At 41.7% G+C, this 15,981-nt stretch overlaps 1 protein-coding gene across 2 annotated transcripts in view; it reads left to right on the top strand.

Annotated features, from left to right (window-relative positions):
* Window positions 1-15,981, top strand: part of Polk (DNA polymerase kappa) — a 60,130-nt gene that overhangs the window by 5,455 nt on the left and 38,694 nt on the right. For both annotated transcript variants that reach the window (XM_039101672.2, NM_138516.1), the window contains 1 exon segment: window positions 15,419-15,581. In XM_039101672.2, the coding sequence (XP_038957600.1) occupies window positions 15,450-15,581 (132 nt within the window). In that variant the 5' untranslated portion in view covers window positions 15,419-15,449.

Here is a 15,981-nt window from a genome sequence, read left to right as displayed (position 1 = left end):
CTAGTTAAAACAGTGTTCATTTGGAATTTTTAAGAAAAGATGATTTGTGTTTCCTGGTCTCATTCTACCATACAGTAGAATAAAAATCAAAACTTGTGGGTCTCGGTGGCTTGTTTAGTATGATCTGTAGATGAAATTCTTAAAAAATAAATTTCTGAGACTGCTCCACTATGTGTTCCTGGCTGGCCTTACACATACAGAGATCTTCTTGCCTCTGCCCCTGCCTCTGCCTCTGCCTCTGCCTCTGCCTCTGCCTCTGCCTCTGCCCCTGCCCCTGCCTCTCTGCCTCTGTCCCTGCCCCTGCCCCTGCCTCCCTGCCCCTGCCTCCCTGCCCCTGCCCCTGCCTCTCTGCCTCTGTCCCTGCCCCTGCCCCTGCCCCTGCCCCTGCCCCTGCCTCTCTGCCTCTGTCCCTGCCTCCCTGCCCCTGCCTCTACCTCTCTGCCTCTGCCTCTGCCTCTGCCTCTGCCTCTGCCTCTGCCCCTGCCCCTGCCCCTGCCCCTGCCCCTGCCCCTGCCCCTGCCCCTGCCCCTGCCCCTGCCCCTGCCCCTGTCCCCCTGCCCCCCTGCCCCTGCCCCTGCCCCTGCCCCTGTCCCCCTGCCCCTGTCCCCCTGCCCCCCTGCCCCTGCCCCTGCCCCTGCCCCTGCCCCTGCATGAAGCTCAGAAACACTTTTACAAAACTCCCACTCCAAGTTTCTCTGACTTTCCAATTCAACCTGCACTATTTTATATTTTTTCTATTCTGGTTAATAAGTCACTCTAGCCTCTGTCAGTGTTCCTCTCAGTCCCGTTAAAAATCACGAAATCTTCTAATATTATGGTGATTTGCCTTAGGTTCCAAGTGAGTGAATGGTCTTGTGTATTAATCCTAAGTGGATTAATCTGTAATAACCATGACTTTGTATGTCTATTAATAATAGCACTATTGCTATAATAATTTTTCTTCACTTTGCATGTATCTCAGTTGTGCTGTTATGAGGACAACTTATGTATAAGTATATGCAGGTAGGTATTAGTTTATATAAAATGTACTGAATCCATCTACCTATATTTCTAGTAATGGAAATTGTAATTTCAAAAATAATAAAGGTCTTTCAAGAAACTCCCATGTAATTTATCTTTAGCATGGATAACACTGTAAAGAATATAATACTCTTATAAATATACTCACAAAAACTGATTACAGACATAAAAAGTAAGCGTGGGCATAGTGTAGGGACTGCTTACATGTTATCTTGCCATCTGTATTAGCACACAGAAAGACTTTAACTTCATGTGGTGTGTGTGCCTTGCAAACTAATGGTTTTCAGTTAGACTTTGATCTTAACACGAAGGTAGGCTTATAATCAGTTTAAGCAACCCAAGTTTAGTAATCTGTAATAAATTTGAAGAGGATTTGTAAAGGTTTTTAAATGATAAATACACCTTTGTAGTGCAGAACATAAAATTTATGTGATTGAAAGTAGCATTGACCATTACAGTCTCTAATCTTAGCATAAGAATAATCCCACAGCCCAATAGCTACAGAATTCCTTTTTTGCTTATGCTGACATTTCTCTCTCTTATAACTCCCTTTTTCCTTGCATTGCTGTTGTTTAAGGTCTTGTATATTATGTCCCTGTTGCCCTTCTTGTGGTCATCGAGTACCAGTCAGTGACAGGTTGGTGGGAAAACTCTAACCTGGTGTCCTAATTAAATGACTAGAGAGGGGATGCATGCCTATTGGGTGGGTTTCGTTGTTTTGTTTTCTATTGTTCTCTGTGCTGAGAATGACACTTGGAGCCGTGTGTGCGAATCAGAGGCCATAACGTGGAGTGAGTCCCTATCCTCTCACCTGTTGTAGACTCTCAATTCCATCCTGGTCCCCACATCAGTCTTCCAAGGGCTCATGAATCCTTCCTCCAGTTTCCCAGGCCCTTGCTCTCAAAGCTAGTCTCTGTCAGTGTCATATTTCTGTCACTTAAGGGGAATTATGATACTAGACGGTTAGTAGTATAGAGGTGGACATTTTAAATAGGCATTGCCAGTTTTTACCTTGCTTGCTTTTCCTTTATATCTGACAACCCACGCTTCATCTAGATCAATGGATTCTTTTATTAATATGTATTCTGGTTATCAGTAGTATGTGCTGATGTTTCCATGTCTTAATCTGTTATTCTGAACTGTTTATATTGCTTTAAAAAAAACTTTTTATGTTTTGGAGGCTCTTACTGTGTAGCCCAGGCTAGCCTTGAATCTGCTATCCTTTCTGCCTCCATCTCCCAGGGGTTGGAATTACAGGTATATGCATGCCCCAAGCCTTGGCAGTTTGCTTTAATCTTTCAGATGACTTTATTGTCTGCCTTGAACTGTCTTAATGTGCTGATTTTTGTGAAGTGACCCTTCTGCGAGAGCTGTGGTTTTGGAAGTAGTCGGTGGAAGAGCTCACACCCTAAAGCAGTGCATACATTTACTGAAGAATCTGTCCCCAGAGAAAATGCTAACATTCAAAAAGGGAGACCTCTGTTACAGAGGAGCAGTGATACATGGAGGACAAGTTGGTAAAGTCAGTTCTCCTTCCACTCTGGCTTCCAGGGATCAAACTCCTATCATCAGGCTAATGTGACAAGTGCTTTCCCCTCAGAACGGTCTCGCTGGCCCCATCCAGACCTTGCTGAGGCATTTAGAGGATAAAGGAAGCAAAGGTCAGGCTGCGTTGTCTGCTTTCTGTTGTGTTAATGGTGGAAATGCATGAAATTATAGAGCGCTGCACACTAAAAACCAAGGCATCAATCTGACACTGTATCTGAGCTCTCATTTGGGAGAGGGTATGTTGTTAAGGAGTTTGACGTCTCTGCAGTACACAGATAGTGCTATGGGAAAACTCAAATCAACGACAGTGAACCAGAGAGCCACATCAAGGTTAGGACACAGAAGCAGCCTCGGAGCTGTCTGCAAGAGGGAGTCCTGAAAGAACAAGAAAAGAACAGCTTGTATCTAAAGCTTGAGTTTAGAAGCTACTTGTTTCCTTCCAGTAACAGATAACTCAGCTCCTCCTTAACAACATAACCCTGCCCCATCCATCACCCAGCCTTCACTTGTCATTTTATATTTGAATAGTAAACTTATAGATTGTAAAATTAAACTTAGTAACGATACAGTATCAGAAAAAGTACTATAGCAGAAGCTTTCTTTTTATCCTCTTCTAAGGACATATGTACACATCCCTTAGAATTTGTGTACCTTACCATGAATCTCAGATAAAGCAGAATTCATCCGCTCAGCATTTCCTTTATATGGACAGATATTTTTGCTGCCATGATCTAATAGCTAAGAACTTGTCAGCCTGCCTCTTCATGTTAGCTTCCCCAGATTCAACAATCCTCAAAATATTAAAATATATGTTTGCTGACTGGGAAGATAGTGCAGTCAGTGAATCTGAGTTTGATCCTAAAAATCCATGTTTTAAAAAAAAAAAGAAGAAGAAGCCAGATGTCAACACTGGAGCTCACTTCCCAGCCATCGCTGATGAGCTCCGGGCCAGTGACAGACCCTGTTGCAAATGAGAGGTACACAGGGCTTAGGTGATGGCTCAATAGGTAACATGTTTCCCTCGTCCACGTGAGGACAGAGTTCAGATCCCCAGCCCCCATGTGAACTGCCAGGCATTGTGCCATATGCCTGGATCCAGTGACGAGAGGGACTTCTGGGAAGCCGGAGAGCCAGTTAGTCTAGCTTGCTTGACCAAAGCTCTAGGCCAACCAGAAACTCAGAAGCAAATGCTGGAAGGTGCCTGAGGAGTGATGGTTCTCTGACCTCCACATGCACAACCACATATACGCACGAAGGCAGATGGTGCCTGAGAAATAGCACCCGAGGTGTGTATGCATACACACACACACACACACACACACACACAGAGAGAGAGAGAGAGAGAGAGAGAGAGAGAGAGAGAGAGAGAGAGAGCGCACAAATTTAGCTTTTCCTAGTCTTAAATTTTTCTGACTGTGTTTACTTCTTTCCTGGGTGTGTTTTCACTGTTACGGAGCCAGGAATCATTTACAAAGCATGCAGCTCATTAGTAAAATAGGGAGGCATAAACTGGACTTAGGAGTTTACTTTTGAATTGACACATTATTTAATGGGTTCCAGAGTATTTCTTATTCTTTACTGAAGAAGATAGGTTTCCTGGACTTAGTACTTATCTAGAATCTCAGCACTCAGGAAGGAGGATCCAAAGTTCAAGGACAGCTTGGGACAGAAAGGAAGATAGTTTCCAATTCTCTCTGTGTAGGGGTAAGTAGATAAGAGTGGATATTTTGACTGGATTCTATCCCATTCTTCACTGGAACCAGCTAAATAAATAGGCTAATGACAATCAGGGAGTATGTGAATTAGGTGTGGGCTGCACGTTTGTCATTTGTCTGGAGGTACAGGTGTTAAGAGGATCATCAGTCAGGATTATTCAGGCTACATAGTGAGTGAGACCCTGCCCTAAATCAATAAATAAGAGTATCTTAATAGTCACTGACCTATTGGTGTGACGAGATGTGACCAAGCCAGCTCATAAAAGAGAACATTTAACGGGGAGCTTGCTGGCTGTTTTAGAGGGAGAGTCCGTGACCACTGTGCTGTGGAGGATGCAGCGGACAGACAGGCGTGGCACCCTGGAGCAGTAGCTGAGGACCCACGTCTGATCTGCAGTCAGAGAAGGGATGTGGGGAGATAGACTGACTGGACCTGGCTGTTTGAAACCTCAACACCCACCCCCAGTGACACCTCCTCTGAAGCCATACAGCTTAATTTCTCCTAACCACTCCACCACTTGAGAACTTGACATTCAAATATACGAGCTCTGGGGGCCATTTTCATTCAAACCACCACAGGTCCTCAGAAGCAGTTTTCTGTCTCTGGTAAAAACTTGAGTTTTCTTTTACATACATATTCTCTTAGTTTAGAACCTGCAGGGCTTGTAATTTGTATCATTTCTATACGATACCTATAAATGGGAAAAATAATTCAGGCCAAATTATTTCCCTCCCTTTTCAATGCTCAGGACAAAACCCAAGCAAGCCTCATACGGCTGACATACATCCACAGCAGCTTTTACAAGGTTTAAAAGAAGAATTCAAAATGCCAAGTGTTCTGCATTTTGAAAACACAGTGTTGCATCTGTGTTTTCCTTCCCATTATATAAAACTGTGGACATATGGTTTCATTTATGAGTATGTAAAATAGTCTGAAAGAAACATGGAAAAATAATCTGTTCATGTCTCGGGGTTGTGACTTATCTTTAAAGTTTAAGGTATAACTTACAATAAATAAAAACGAAAAGGGAACTTACGGTTATTAATAATTCCTTGATTATTAATTTGAAGGCTTAAATTTAGAATAATCTCAATTCATTGTGTTTTAAATCAGATGGCAAAAGAATAATTGTCATTTGTAGTATTGAGCGAGGTATTTAATCTGTTGATGAAAACATAAACACTTGAACACCTGGGAGTTGTAGAAATGATAGTCTAATATATGTCAAGGTTTTCTCCGCATGCGCCTTGATTCATCCAAATACATTGGAGGTGAAAACGTGCTCCCCGCAAGATCCGCCTTCACTCTGTCTCCATCCATATCTTTCCCCTTTGTCCCTTCCCACCGTCTGCTTCCCAGGGTGAGGTTGTTCTCGCGTTTGCTGGTAAATTCATTCAGATTCCTTTGGTCAGTACGCCAAGTACGCATGATACTGTTTGCTTGCTTTTGTGTACCTTTTAGAAGAAGCCCCTATCCTAAGACCTCTTCCTTAGAATTCCGCTTGAAACACTGCGAGTTTCCATCCTTTTTCCCACCAAAAGCACAGGGTTTGCTTTGTGTTTTTAAGAGGTAATCTGCCTGGTCAGCAATAGAGTCAGACTGGGAAGAATTCGAAGATTTCCAGAGAAAATGTGCTCTTCAACCGCTGTCCCAAACCACAGGAACCAAGGATTCTTCCCTTTGAGCTGCGCACTTCTGTTTTATTTTGTTTTACAGAAGCAGGTCGTCCTTTAGTCAGCACGCTGAGAATCGTGCATTTCAATTTGCTTCTTAGTGAACCAGACTATATGCTGTAATTACAGGCTTTACAGATGTTGACCGTCTTCCTTTTCAAGGCTGCCGTTGTATTTGTCATCTGGTTTATTCTACTGTTGATGGTGCTTGGTAATCAGAGCATAAATACTCATTCGAGTATAAAGAAAACCCCCCTGTGTTATCCATGAACTTTCAGCTTCCCTGGGGGATGCCTACCCAGGCCCTTTGATAGTCTTTACCTAGAGAGAGGTAAGACTTTAGTAGACCTCACAGCTCTGGAAGTTTGGCTTAAGATTCATAACACAGCAAGAATAACTGTGACTTGGAGTCTATCACATATCAGGCCCCATGCTGAGCCCTTACCATTATCTGCTGGTCTAACGAAGGCATTTGAAATAGGACAACCTACTTCCTGTGGAAATGGGCAAGTCATTATACTTGTGATATTATATGAACATCCTCACCAGAAATTTCTAGATACACTCACTGAAGAAGTAACAAAAAGACGATAACCAGAACTAATAAGAGACTTAAGAAAACTTGAAGAGTTAGGCAAATACTCATAAAATGCAAAAGCAGACTCACTCCAGTAATGTAGATGATGATGTCAAAAAAAAATTCCTGGTGATTCAAAGACAGTAAAACCTCGTGTGCTTTTACTCGTCAGACCTTTTGTCTTGTCCTGACAGACACTGGAGGTGGGCACCCTGTAAGGAGAAAGGGTTTGTTTCAGCTCACAGCTCCGGGGAGTCGAGTCCATGATTGGCGTTCTGTAGCTGTAGTTAGGAACTGATGGAGACATAATGATGGCCCACCCCCAGGGACCTGCCGTTAGACCCCTTTCCTTTAAAAGTCACACCACTCTTCACACTGTCACCTCAGAGATAAAGCTTTTAGAGAATACTCAGGACACAATGGATAACTATTAGTTTGGTCTAATAACTTTTTCTTTGAAGTAAAAATAATCAAAAAGACGTAGTTTCAATTGAAAACTGGGAGGTCAGGGTATACTTCCCTCAATGAGAAGGCAATGTTTCAACAAAGGCTTGAAAGAGAGGTGAAAATTTAACCAAGATGATCTCTGACGTCCATGAAGTCCCATGTAGGACTAGACAGTGCCGAAGGTCTCCAGACTAGAATGTGACAGGCTTCATTGAGGACCAGCAAGGAAGACATTGTGGCTAAAGAATGGTGAGAGAGGAGGCAAGCCTCAGAGGAAGCAAGGGCCTAGATTCTTAGCTGTTTTTGTTGTGCCTTGAAGGTGTTCTGTCTGTTTGCTTGTTTCTTTATTTCCAGACCGCACCTTACATATCCATGGCTGTCCTGGAACTCAATGTAGAGCCATTGGCTTTGAACTCACAGATCCACCTGCCTCTGACTCCTGAGCACTGGGATTAAAGGCGTGCACCACCACACGCAACAATCTAGATTCTTTGGAGCAGAGGAAGTCATTTTAAGGATATTAGAATTTATTCTGAAATGAGATAGAATGACATTGTACACTATTCAGCCAAAAGTGGTGCGATCTAATTTGTGTCTTTAAAGAACCTGTTAGGGATCTGGGGGAATGGTTCACTGGCCATGAGGACCAGCGTTCAGATCCCTAGAACTCACACGAAAAGCCAGAGAGGTGTTAGCTCTGCTGGTCATCTATAATCCCAACACTCAGAAAACAAAGACAGGGCCCCCCACACTTGAAAACTGACTAGTTAGACTATCCAGAGATGGTGAGCTCTAGACTCAGCTAGAGACTGTGTCTCACTCTAAAGTAGAGAGCAATGACAGGAATACCTAATGTCCGCTTCTGCCTCCACAAAATGCTCGTGTGTGCGCTCTCTCTCTCTTTCTCTCTCTCTTTCTCTCTCTCTCTCTCTCTCTCTCTCTCTCTCTCTCTCTCTCACACACACACACACACACACACACATAAACAGAGACACACATTCAAATCACACACATACCCATCCACTCACTCTCTCTCTCTCTCTCACACACACACACACAGAGATACATTCTCTCTCTCTGTCTGTCTGTCTCTCTCTCTCTCTCTCTCTCTCTCTCTCTCTCACACACACACACACACACACACACAGAGATACATTCTCTCTCTCTCTCACATACACACACACACAGATACATTCTCTCTCTCTCACACATACACACACACATAAACAGAAACACACATTCAAATCAGACACATACACATCCGCTCTCTCTTACACACAGAGAGAGAGAGAGGTTCTCTCTCTCTCTCTCTCTCTCTCTCTCTCTCTCTCACACACACACACACAAAATATTCTCTCTATCTCACACACACATTCACTCTCTTTCACACATATACACACACATTCATTCATTCTCTCTCTCTCTCTCTCTCTCTCTCTCTCTCACACACACACACACACACACACACACACACACACACACACACACACACTCCCGCATGCCCATTTCTCTTGCAGGGAAGAGGGTGGAGGAGAAATAAATAGAATCCGTTGGACTTCCTAGTTGATCTCAGCAGTTAGGGAAGTGAGAAGCAGTTACACTCAGAATGTGTGTTGAAAGAGTTCACAGGACTTCCTGATAGTTTGAATATGGATGTGTGAAAAAGAAGGACTCCCACGCCATGTGCTTGGGCAGTCAGAAGGTCTTGGGCTCACCTCAAAGGAGAGAAGCAGCTGGCTTGGGCAGGGAAGTTCTATTCTGGACATATTAAACTTTTAGAAACATTTTATACATGTTTTATACATGTTTTCTATACATGTACATGTTTTGTAGATGTATATAATGGATTTGGGTCGTGCTCACCCCGCTTACTCTCCTGTATCTGTCCTGTTCTCTCGGATTGCTGCTGTCTCCCCTGCAAGTCCCTCCCACTTTCCTGAACATACTAAAGCCTATGGTGCCGGGCAGGCACTGAGCCAGCACTGTTAGCCTGGACGGTGTTGGCATGTAAGCCACACTGAGTGTACCCTGATGGAAATGAATGCATCGGCAGGCAGGGAGGGAGCTGTTAACCAACTTTACCTTTCTCCAATACTGCGGACAGCAAAGTTCTGATACAATTAAGAACCCAAGGCAATTCTGAAGGTTTGGCCAGCTAACAAATATACATATGTGAGTATGAAAGTATACATAAAATCATAGTCATGCAGCACGTTTTCATGCGCTTTAACATTTAAAGGGCAAGGCTTGTTTAATGGAATTCTTTTGTATGTTATGGTAAAATTATAATTGAATTATGTTTGCCTGCTTTCCTAGAACAATGTCAAGAAACAGAATTGCTGAAATAAAATATTAGACTGAATGTAATAGTGGAGGGGAAAGAGTTCAAATCATGAAAGCAGAGAAACAGCCTGTATTCCTTCAGATGCAGGCCGTTAGAGAGAGCAGCTCTGTTTTCCTAACACTTTGGGAGGGCACTGAAAGCACATGCCTACCGTAGGGCCAATAACCAACTCTCCCAGGTGTGCTTTGTACGTATTGAGAATTGAGCATCAAGATTTGTGTGAAGGTCTCTAGTGTGTATATAGATAGTAGAGAACTTTTGACATATATAGTAGTGTTATTTTATTTTGGATATACATATAAAATATTTCCACGTGGATAAAAATTCGAGGCTTAACAAGAGCACCAAGTTTATAAATGAAACACCACTACAGCTGGAATCACATACTGACCCTCACACAGTGATGGGGCTGACTTCAGTACCCCCACTCTCACCAATAAACAGGCCATCCGGACAAAAGCTAAACAGATAAATGCTGAAGTTAAATGTCACAAAAGTCACAAATCAATAGTCCTGTATTTACAGAACATTTTACCCAAACACAAAAGAATATACTTTCTTCTCAGAAGCTTATAGAACTTTCTCAAAAACTGACTATATACTTGTACACAAAGCAGTAAGTCTCAACAGAGACAAGAAAATTGAATTAAGACTCTGGAGCTTAGCTGACCAATGTGGATTAAATCTGGATATCTTCAACAGCAGAGAGCTTACAAGCTCATAGACACTGAGCAACTCTCTATGGAATGAAAAATGAATCAACACAGAAATCAAGACAGAAACTATTAAAACTTTTTAGAATTGAGTGAAAATGAAAACAACACATCCTATCCTAGTGGGCAGGATGCAGTCAGTTCTGAGAGGCAAGTTGATACCACTAAGTGTCTACATCAAAAAATTGGATAGATCTCATTAGTAACTTGATAGCACACCTGAAGGCTCTAGAACAACAACAACAGCAACAACAACAAAACACTCAAAAGAAAATGGCAAAAAATAAACTAAGGGCTGAAGTCAATGAAATAGAAACAACAACAAAATAATACAAAAAAAAATCCATGAAAGGAATAGTTGGTTCTTTTGAGAAAATCAGTAAGATTGACAAGCCCATAGCCAAATTAACTAGGAGAAAGAAAGAGAAGATCCAAATTAATACAGTTAGAGATGGAAAGGGGACAACAGACATCGGTGAAATCCAGAGAATAATGACATACTTTAAAAAAGCTGTAATCTACGACACTGGAAAGCAGAAAAGAAACGGATGCATTTCTTGACATATATGGCCTTTCAAAGGTGAATCAAGATCATATGAGAAATTTAAACATACTCATAAACCCTGATGAAATAGAAGCAGTAATTAAAAGTTTCCTGGTCCAAAAAGCTCAGGGACAGAGGGATTCAGTGCAGAATTCTATTAGACCTTCGAAAAGAAAATGTCAATACTCCTTAAATTATTCTATAAAGTAGAAACAGAAGTAACATTCCTTGATTCTTTTTTTTTTTTTTTTTTGGTTCTTTTTTTCGGAGCTGGGGACCGAACCCAGGGCCTTGCGCTTCCTAGGTAAGCGCTCTACCACTGAGCTAAATCCCCAGCCCCTCCTTGATTCTTTTTATGAAGCCACAATTACTCCAATACCTAAACTATACAAAGACCAACAAAATGAATTACAAACCAATATCCTTTATGAACACTGGTGCAAAAAAAAATCAATAAAATACTTACAGACCAAATCTAAGAACATATCAAAATGATTGTCCAATTGTCTGATCAACTTGGCTTCAACCCAGAGAAGCAGAGATGGTTCAAGATACATAGATCAATACACATAATGCACCTTATAAACAGACCAAAATATAAAAACCACATGATCATCTCATTAGATGCCTAAAGGTCTTTGACAAAAATCCATCATCCCTTTGTGTTAAAAGTCCTTGAGAAACTAGGGATACACAGGATATACCTCAACATAATAAGGTATGTTACAGCAATATATTACAGCCCGTGCCAACCTAGACAGAAATGTCACACATTTGTACCGAAATGAAGAACAAGAAGACTGCCCACTCTCTCCACACCTATTCAATACAGTACTCGAAGTTTTAGCTAGAGCAATATGACAACTGAAGAAGACCAGGGAGATACAAATAGAAAAAAAAAAGAATGTTTTTATTTGCAGATATGATTCTATACATAATAGGCATTAAAAAACCCCATTGGGAAATTTCCACAGCTGATACACACTTTCAGTAAAGTAGCAGGATACAAAACACAGAAAAGGCAGTAGCATTCCTATATACAACCATCAAACTGAGAAAATGGAAATACCTTTCACAATAGCCTCGAAAATATTTGAGGTAACTCTAATCAAGCAAGTGAAAGACTTGTATAATAAAAACTTTAAGGCATTGAAGAAATAAATTAGGTACCAGAAGCTAGATAGATCTCTCCTGCTCATGGACTGATGAGATCAATGGAATGGAAATGGCCGTCCTACTAAAAGCAACTGCAGATTCAACACGATTCCCTTAGAATTCCAACACTTTTCTTCACAACACTGAAAAAAACAGTTTTCAGTTTCATATAGAAACTCAAAAAAATACAAGATAACTAAGATACTATAACAATTCTGATTAGTAAGATAACTATTAGAAATAATCACCATCTCCAATCTCAAGTAGGACTACAGAACTATATTAATAAAAACATCATGGATTGGCATAAAACAGACATGTTGATTAATGGAATTGAATCGAAGACTTAGTTTAAGTCACACACCTAAGGGTACCTGATTTTGTTTTCTTTCTAACAAACCAGAAGTGCACATTGGGAAGAAAAAAAAAAAAAGATAGCCTCTTCAGCAAATGGTGCTGTTAAACCAGATGTCTGCATGTAGAGGAATGTAAATAGATCTATATTTATCATTCTGCTCAAAACAACTCCAAATGGACCTCAATACAAGGCCCTGATTCTGATAAGAGAAGTAGGAAGTAGTGTTGAACTCATGACACAGGAAAATACTTAAATACTACTACAGGGGCACTAAAACCAATAATAAATAGAACCTCCTAAAACTGAAGAGATTCTGTACGGCCAAGGACACTGCCAGGTGGGCAAAGCAGTAGTCTACACAATGTAAAAAGTTCTGTGTCAACGACGCAGCTGAGTGTGTGTGTGTGTATCCCAATTTGAAAATAATTTGAAAATGGGGAACAGAGCTAAACAGTTCTCAAAAGATGAAAAACAAAAGGTTGTGAAGCACTTAAAGAAGCAGTCAACATCCTCAGTCATCGGGGAAATGCAGATCAAAACAACCCTGAGATTCCACCTCACACCAGTCACATGGGCCAAGAGCAGTAAAACAAATGACAGCCCATGCTTGTAAGGATGTGGGATACAGTGAATCCTTATTGCTGATGAGAGTGCAAACTTGTACAGCCACTGTGGAAATCAGTGTGATAGTCCCTCGGGAATCTGGAGATCATTCCACTTGAAGATCCAGCTAGATCACTCTTAGGCATATACCCGAAGGGCCTCTACATCCCACCACAGAGATACTTGTTCATGGATATTCTGATCATACTGGGATGTACAACAGCCAAGCTGTCCATTAACTGATCCCTAAATAATGAGATGTGGTACATTTACAGGATGGAATCTTCTGCTTGTTTTGAAAAGTTTTTAAATTTTCAGATAAATGGATGAATCTAGAAACCCAGACCCAGAGACAAATATTGTATGTTTTCTCTTATATGTGGGTCTTAGCGTTTAAGCTTTCAATATGTGTTCTACAGTCCGTATAACCACAGAGGTTAGGTACCTAGAAAGGAACTGGGAGAAATAGAGGATCTCCTAGGGAAGGGAGTTTAGGATATATTGTTATAAAGGGATAGTGGTAAGAGGGAGCCTTTCTGGGGTGGGAGGACTAAATGGGGAGAGGAAAGAAGAGAAGTGAAGTAGAGAATGTGGGGAGGGACAACTGAAAAGCCATTCAAGGGACCATGTGGAAACATTACTATCGAAGCTTCTTAAAATATATACATATATGAAAGAAATCAAAAGTGGTGTCACTAAGTAAGAGACAATGCCCCAACTAGAATCTTATATCACCAAGTAAAACCTCCAGTCCCAGGAATAGGTTACATCTATTTAAATCATTGGCCAAAGTGACTCCAAAGAAATTGCCAAGCATCTCAGGCTGTTGCCAAAGCTATTTGTTTTCCAAAACTGTTGGTAAGTCTCTATTCCTGACACAGCACTTAAATAATTCATCAAACGTGGCAAAGTAGAACTGGTGCGTAACTAAAGACTTCAAGTTGAATGCCTGGTGTTCACGGCACTGGAAAGTATTCTTTTGTGCTACCAGAGGAGAAAGGTAGCTCTCAATCAGCTACCACTCCTGTAATAGTGACACAAACATCTGGAAGTAACCCACCACTCTGATTGGATTTAAGCACACTCTATGAAATTGAACCTGTGTCTGATACCACTGTGGTGGCCAAGAACCCCAGACTAGATGGGGCCTGGGCCTAAGGGAAAACCTAATATTACTGTTCTTCTAAAGCTGTCGTCCTTAGCCTTCCTGGAGCTCTGACCCTTAAATACACTTTCTCATGATGTAATGACCCCAGCCATAAAAGTATTTTTGTTGCTACTTCATAACCGTAACTTTGCTACTGTTATGAATTGTAAACATCTGTGTTTTCCAATGGTCTTAGGTGACCCCTGTAAAAGAGTCATTCAGCCACCAAAGGGACTGTGATCCACAGGTTGAGAACCACTGTTCTAACCAAGTATTATATAAAGCAGTAAACGTCTCCTAATAACATCGTGCTACATCCATACATTAGTCCTGTATTCAGCCATCCTCGGAGAAACAACTCCATGCAGTAGATGAGAACTGACACAGAGAACAGTAACTGGACAGAGTGCAGAAAGTAAAAGATTTTGGAGCACTGTCGTAAATGGATGTCTTCATTGAGCCATTTCTTTAGGACATAGGGAACTCGGTAGAGGAGAAAGCAGAAGGAATGTAAGAGCTAAAGGGGATGGATGAGTCCAGGAAAACAGGGTCCTCCGGACTGGACAGATTCACATATAAATTCAGAGAAACTGTGGCCACACACTCTGCCCATACAGGTTCAAGCCGAGATGGTCCCATTGGTGAGAATGGGAAGGGACCTGAGTCCCCAACCTCACCAAGAAGCTATCTGTACTTGATATCTGCTTCCAACTGAAAATGCATTTTCCAAGTGGAGTTTCACTGGGTTTATTAACCCCACTTCAGGATAGGTCCTACACCCCACACCCAGCAGTAGATGGCCAACAAAACAAAATGTCTTGTGGACTTAGTTTCAAATGGCTTTGATCCGGCATTTTTTTGTCTTGCTGGTCTTTTGCTTGTCTATGTTGCAGACATGTTCTGAGACTCCTCTTTTATATCTGGAGTAGTAACATCTGTCTTTTAGGGCCATTTAGCATGTATACGTAGGGCAGCAAACAACTCAACTGGCACAAAACAGGCAAGCCATGTTCACTCCTTATCTCCAGAAGCATAAAAAGCTTAGGCAAACGATGGAAAAGATTCGAGTGCGTTTTGGTTTTGTTTGGGGGGTGGGGGGTGTGTTCAAGACAGGGTTTCTCGATGTAGCCATGTCTCCGCTGGAGCTCACTCTGTACACCAGGCCCGCGCTCGAACTCACTGAGATCCAGCCACCTGCCTCTACTTCCCAAGTGCCGGGACCAAAGGCGTGCACCACCGTCTCCAGCCGACAAATACTAAGGAATGTTTTTCAGACAGGTTTGCATGTAGCTCGAACTATCCTCCAACTTATCATATCTCCAAGGACGACCTTAAACTTCTGGTTGTTCTTCCACACCGTCCTAGTGCTAAGATGACAAGTGTGTGCCACCTCCCTCAGAGGCCGCCTCTCTCAGAGGCCACCTCCCTCAGAGGCCGCCTCTCTCAGATGCTGTTCTGAGGATGGGACCTACGGCCTCTTGCATGCCGTGCCAGCATTCTACTTAATGGTTGTCATCTCTGGCCCCTCAGTGGACACTGTTAAAAGCAATGCGTATTGTGTGTGCCTTTGCAGATCACAAGGAAGAAATCGCTGCGTTTGCATCATGGATAACACAAAGGAAAAGAACAACTTCAAAGACGCCCTTCTGCTCCGCATGGGACTAAATGATAACAAGGCAGGCATGGAAGGGTTGGATAAGGAGAAAATTAACAAAATTATCATGGAAGCCACAAAGGTGTGTTCTTGCCTCTTTGAATATCTGTGATCTACTTAGTATAAAGCCATTAAGTTTGATTTACTATCCTTTTTATTAAAAATATTTTAATGTAGCATTAAATTATGAAATGTGGGGGTTGGGGATTTAGCTCAGTGGTAGAGCGCTTGCCTAGCAACTGCAAGGCCCTGGGTTTGGTCCCCAGCTCCGAAAAAAAAAAAAAAAAAGAAAAAAGGAAAAATTATGAAATGTGTAAATGCCTTTTAAATCTGTTCCTGTTACCATGATTTCTACTTTGAATTTGTATAATATACACATAAAAGCAAAAGGATGCACATTTTTTCCTCCTTTCCTTTTCCCCCATGTAAGTGAGTATTATAATTGGATGGGGGATTATGCTTGTATATGTGGATGTAGTTTA

Source organism: Rattus norvegicus, chromosome 2, assembly GCF_036323735.1.
Source record: "Rattus norvegicus strain BN/NHsdMcwi chromosome 2, GRCr8, whole genome shotgun sequence".
NCBI lineage: Eukaryota > Metazoa > Chordata > Mammalia > Rodentia > Muridae > Rattus > Rattus norvegicus.
Note: the sequence above shows the minus strand (reverse complement) of the source record. Positions and strands in the feature narration are given on the sequence as shown.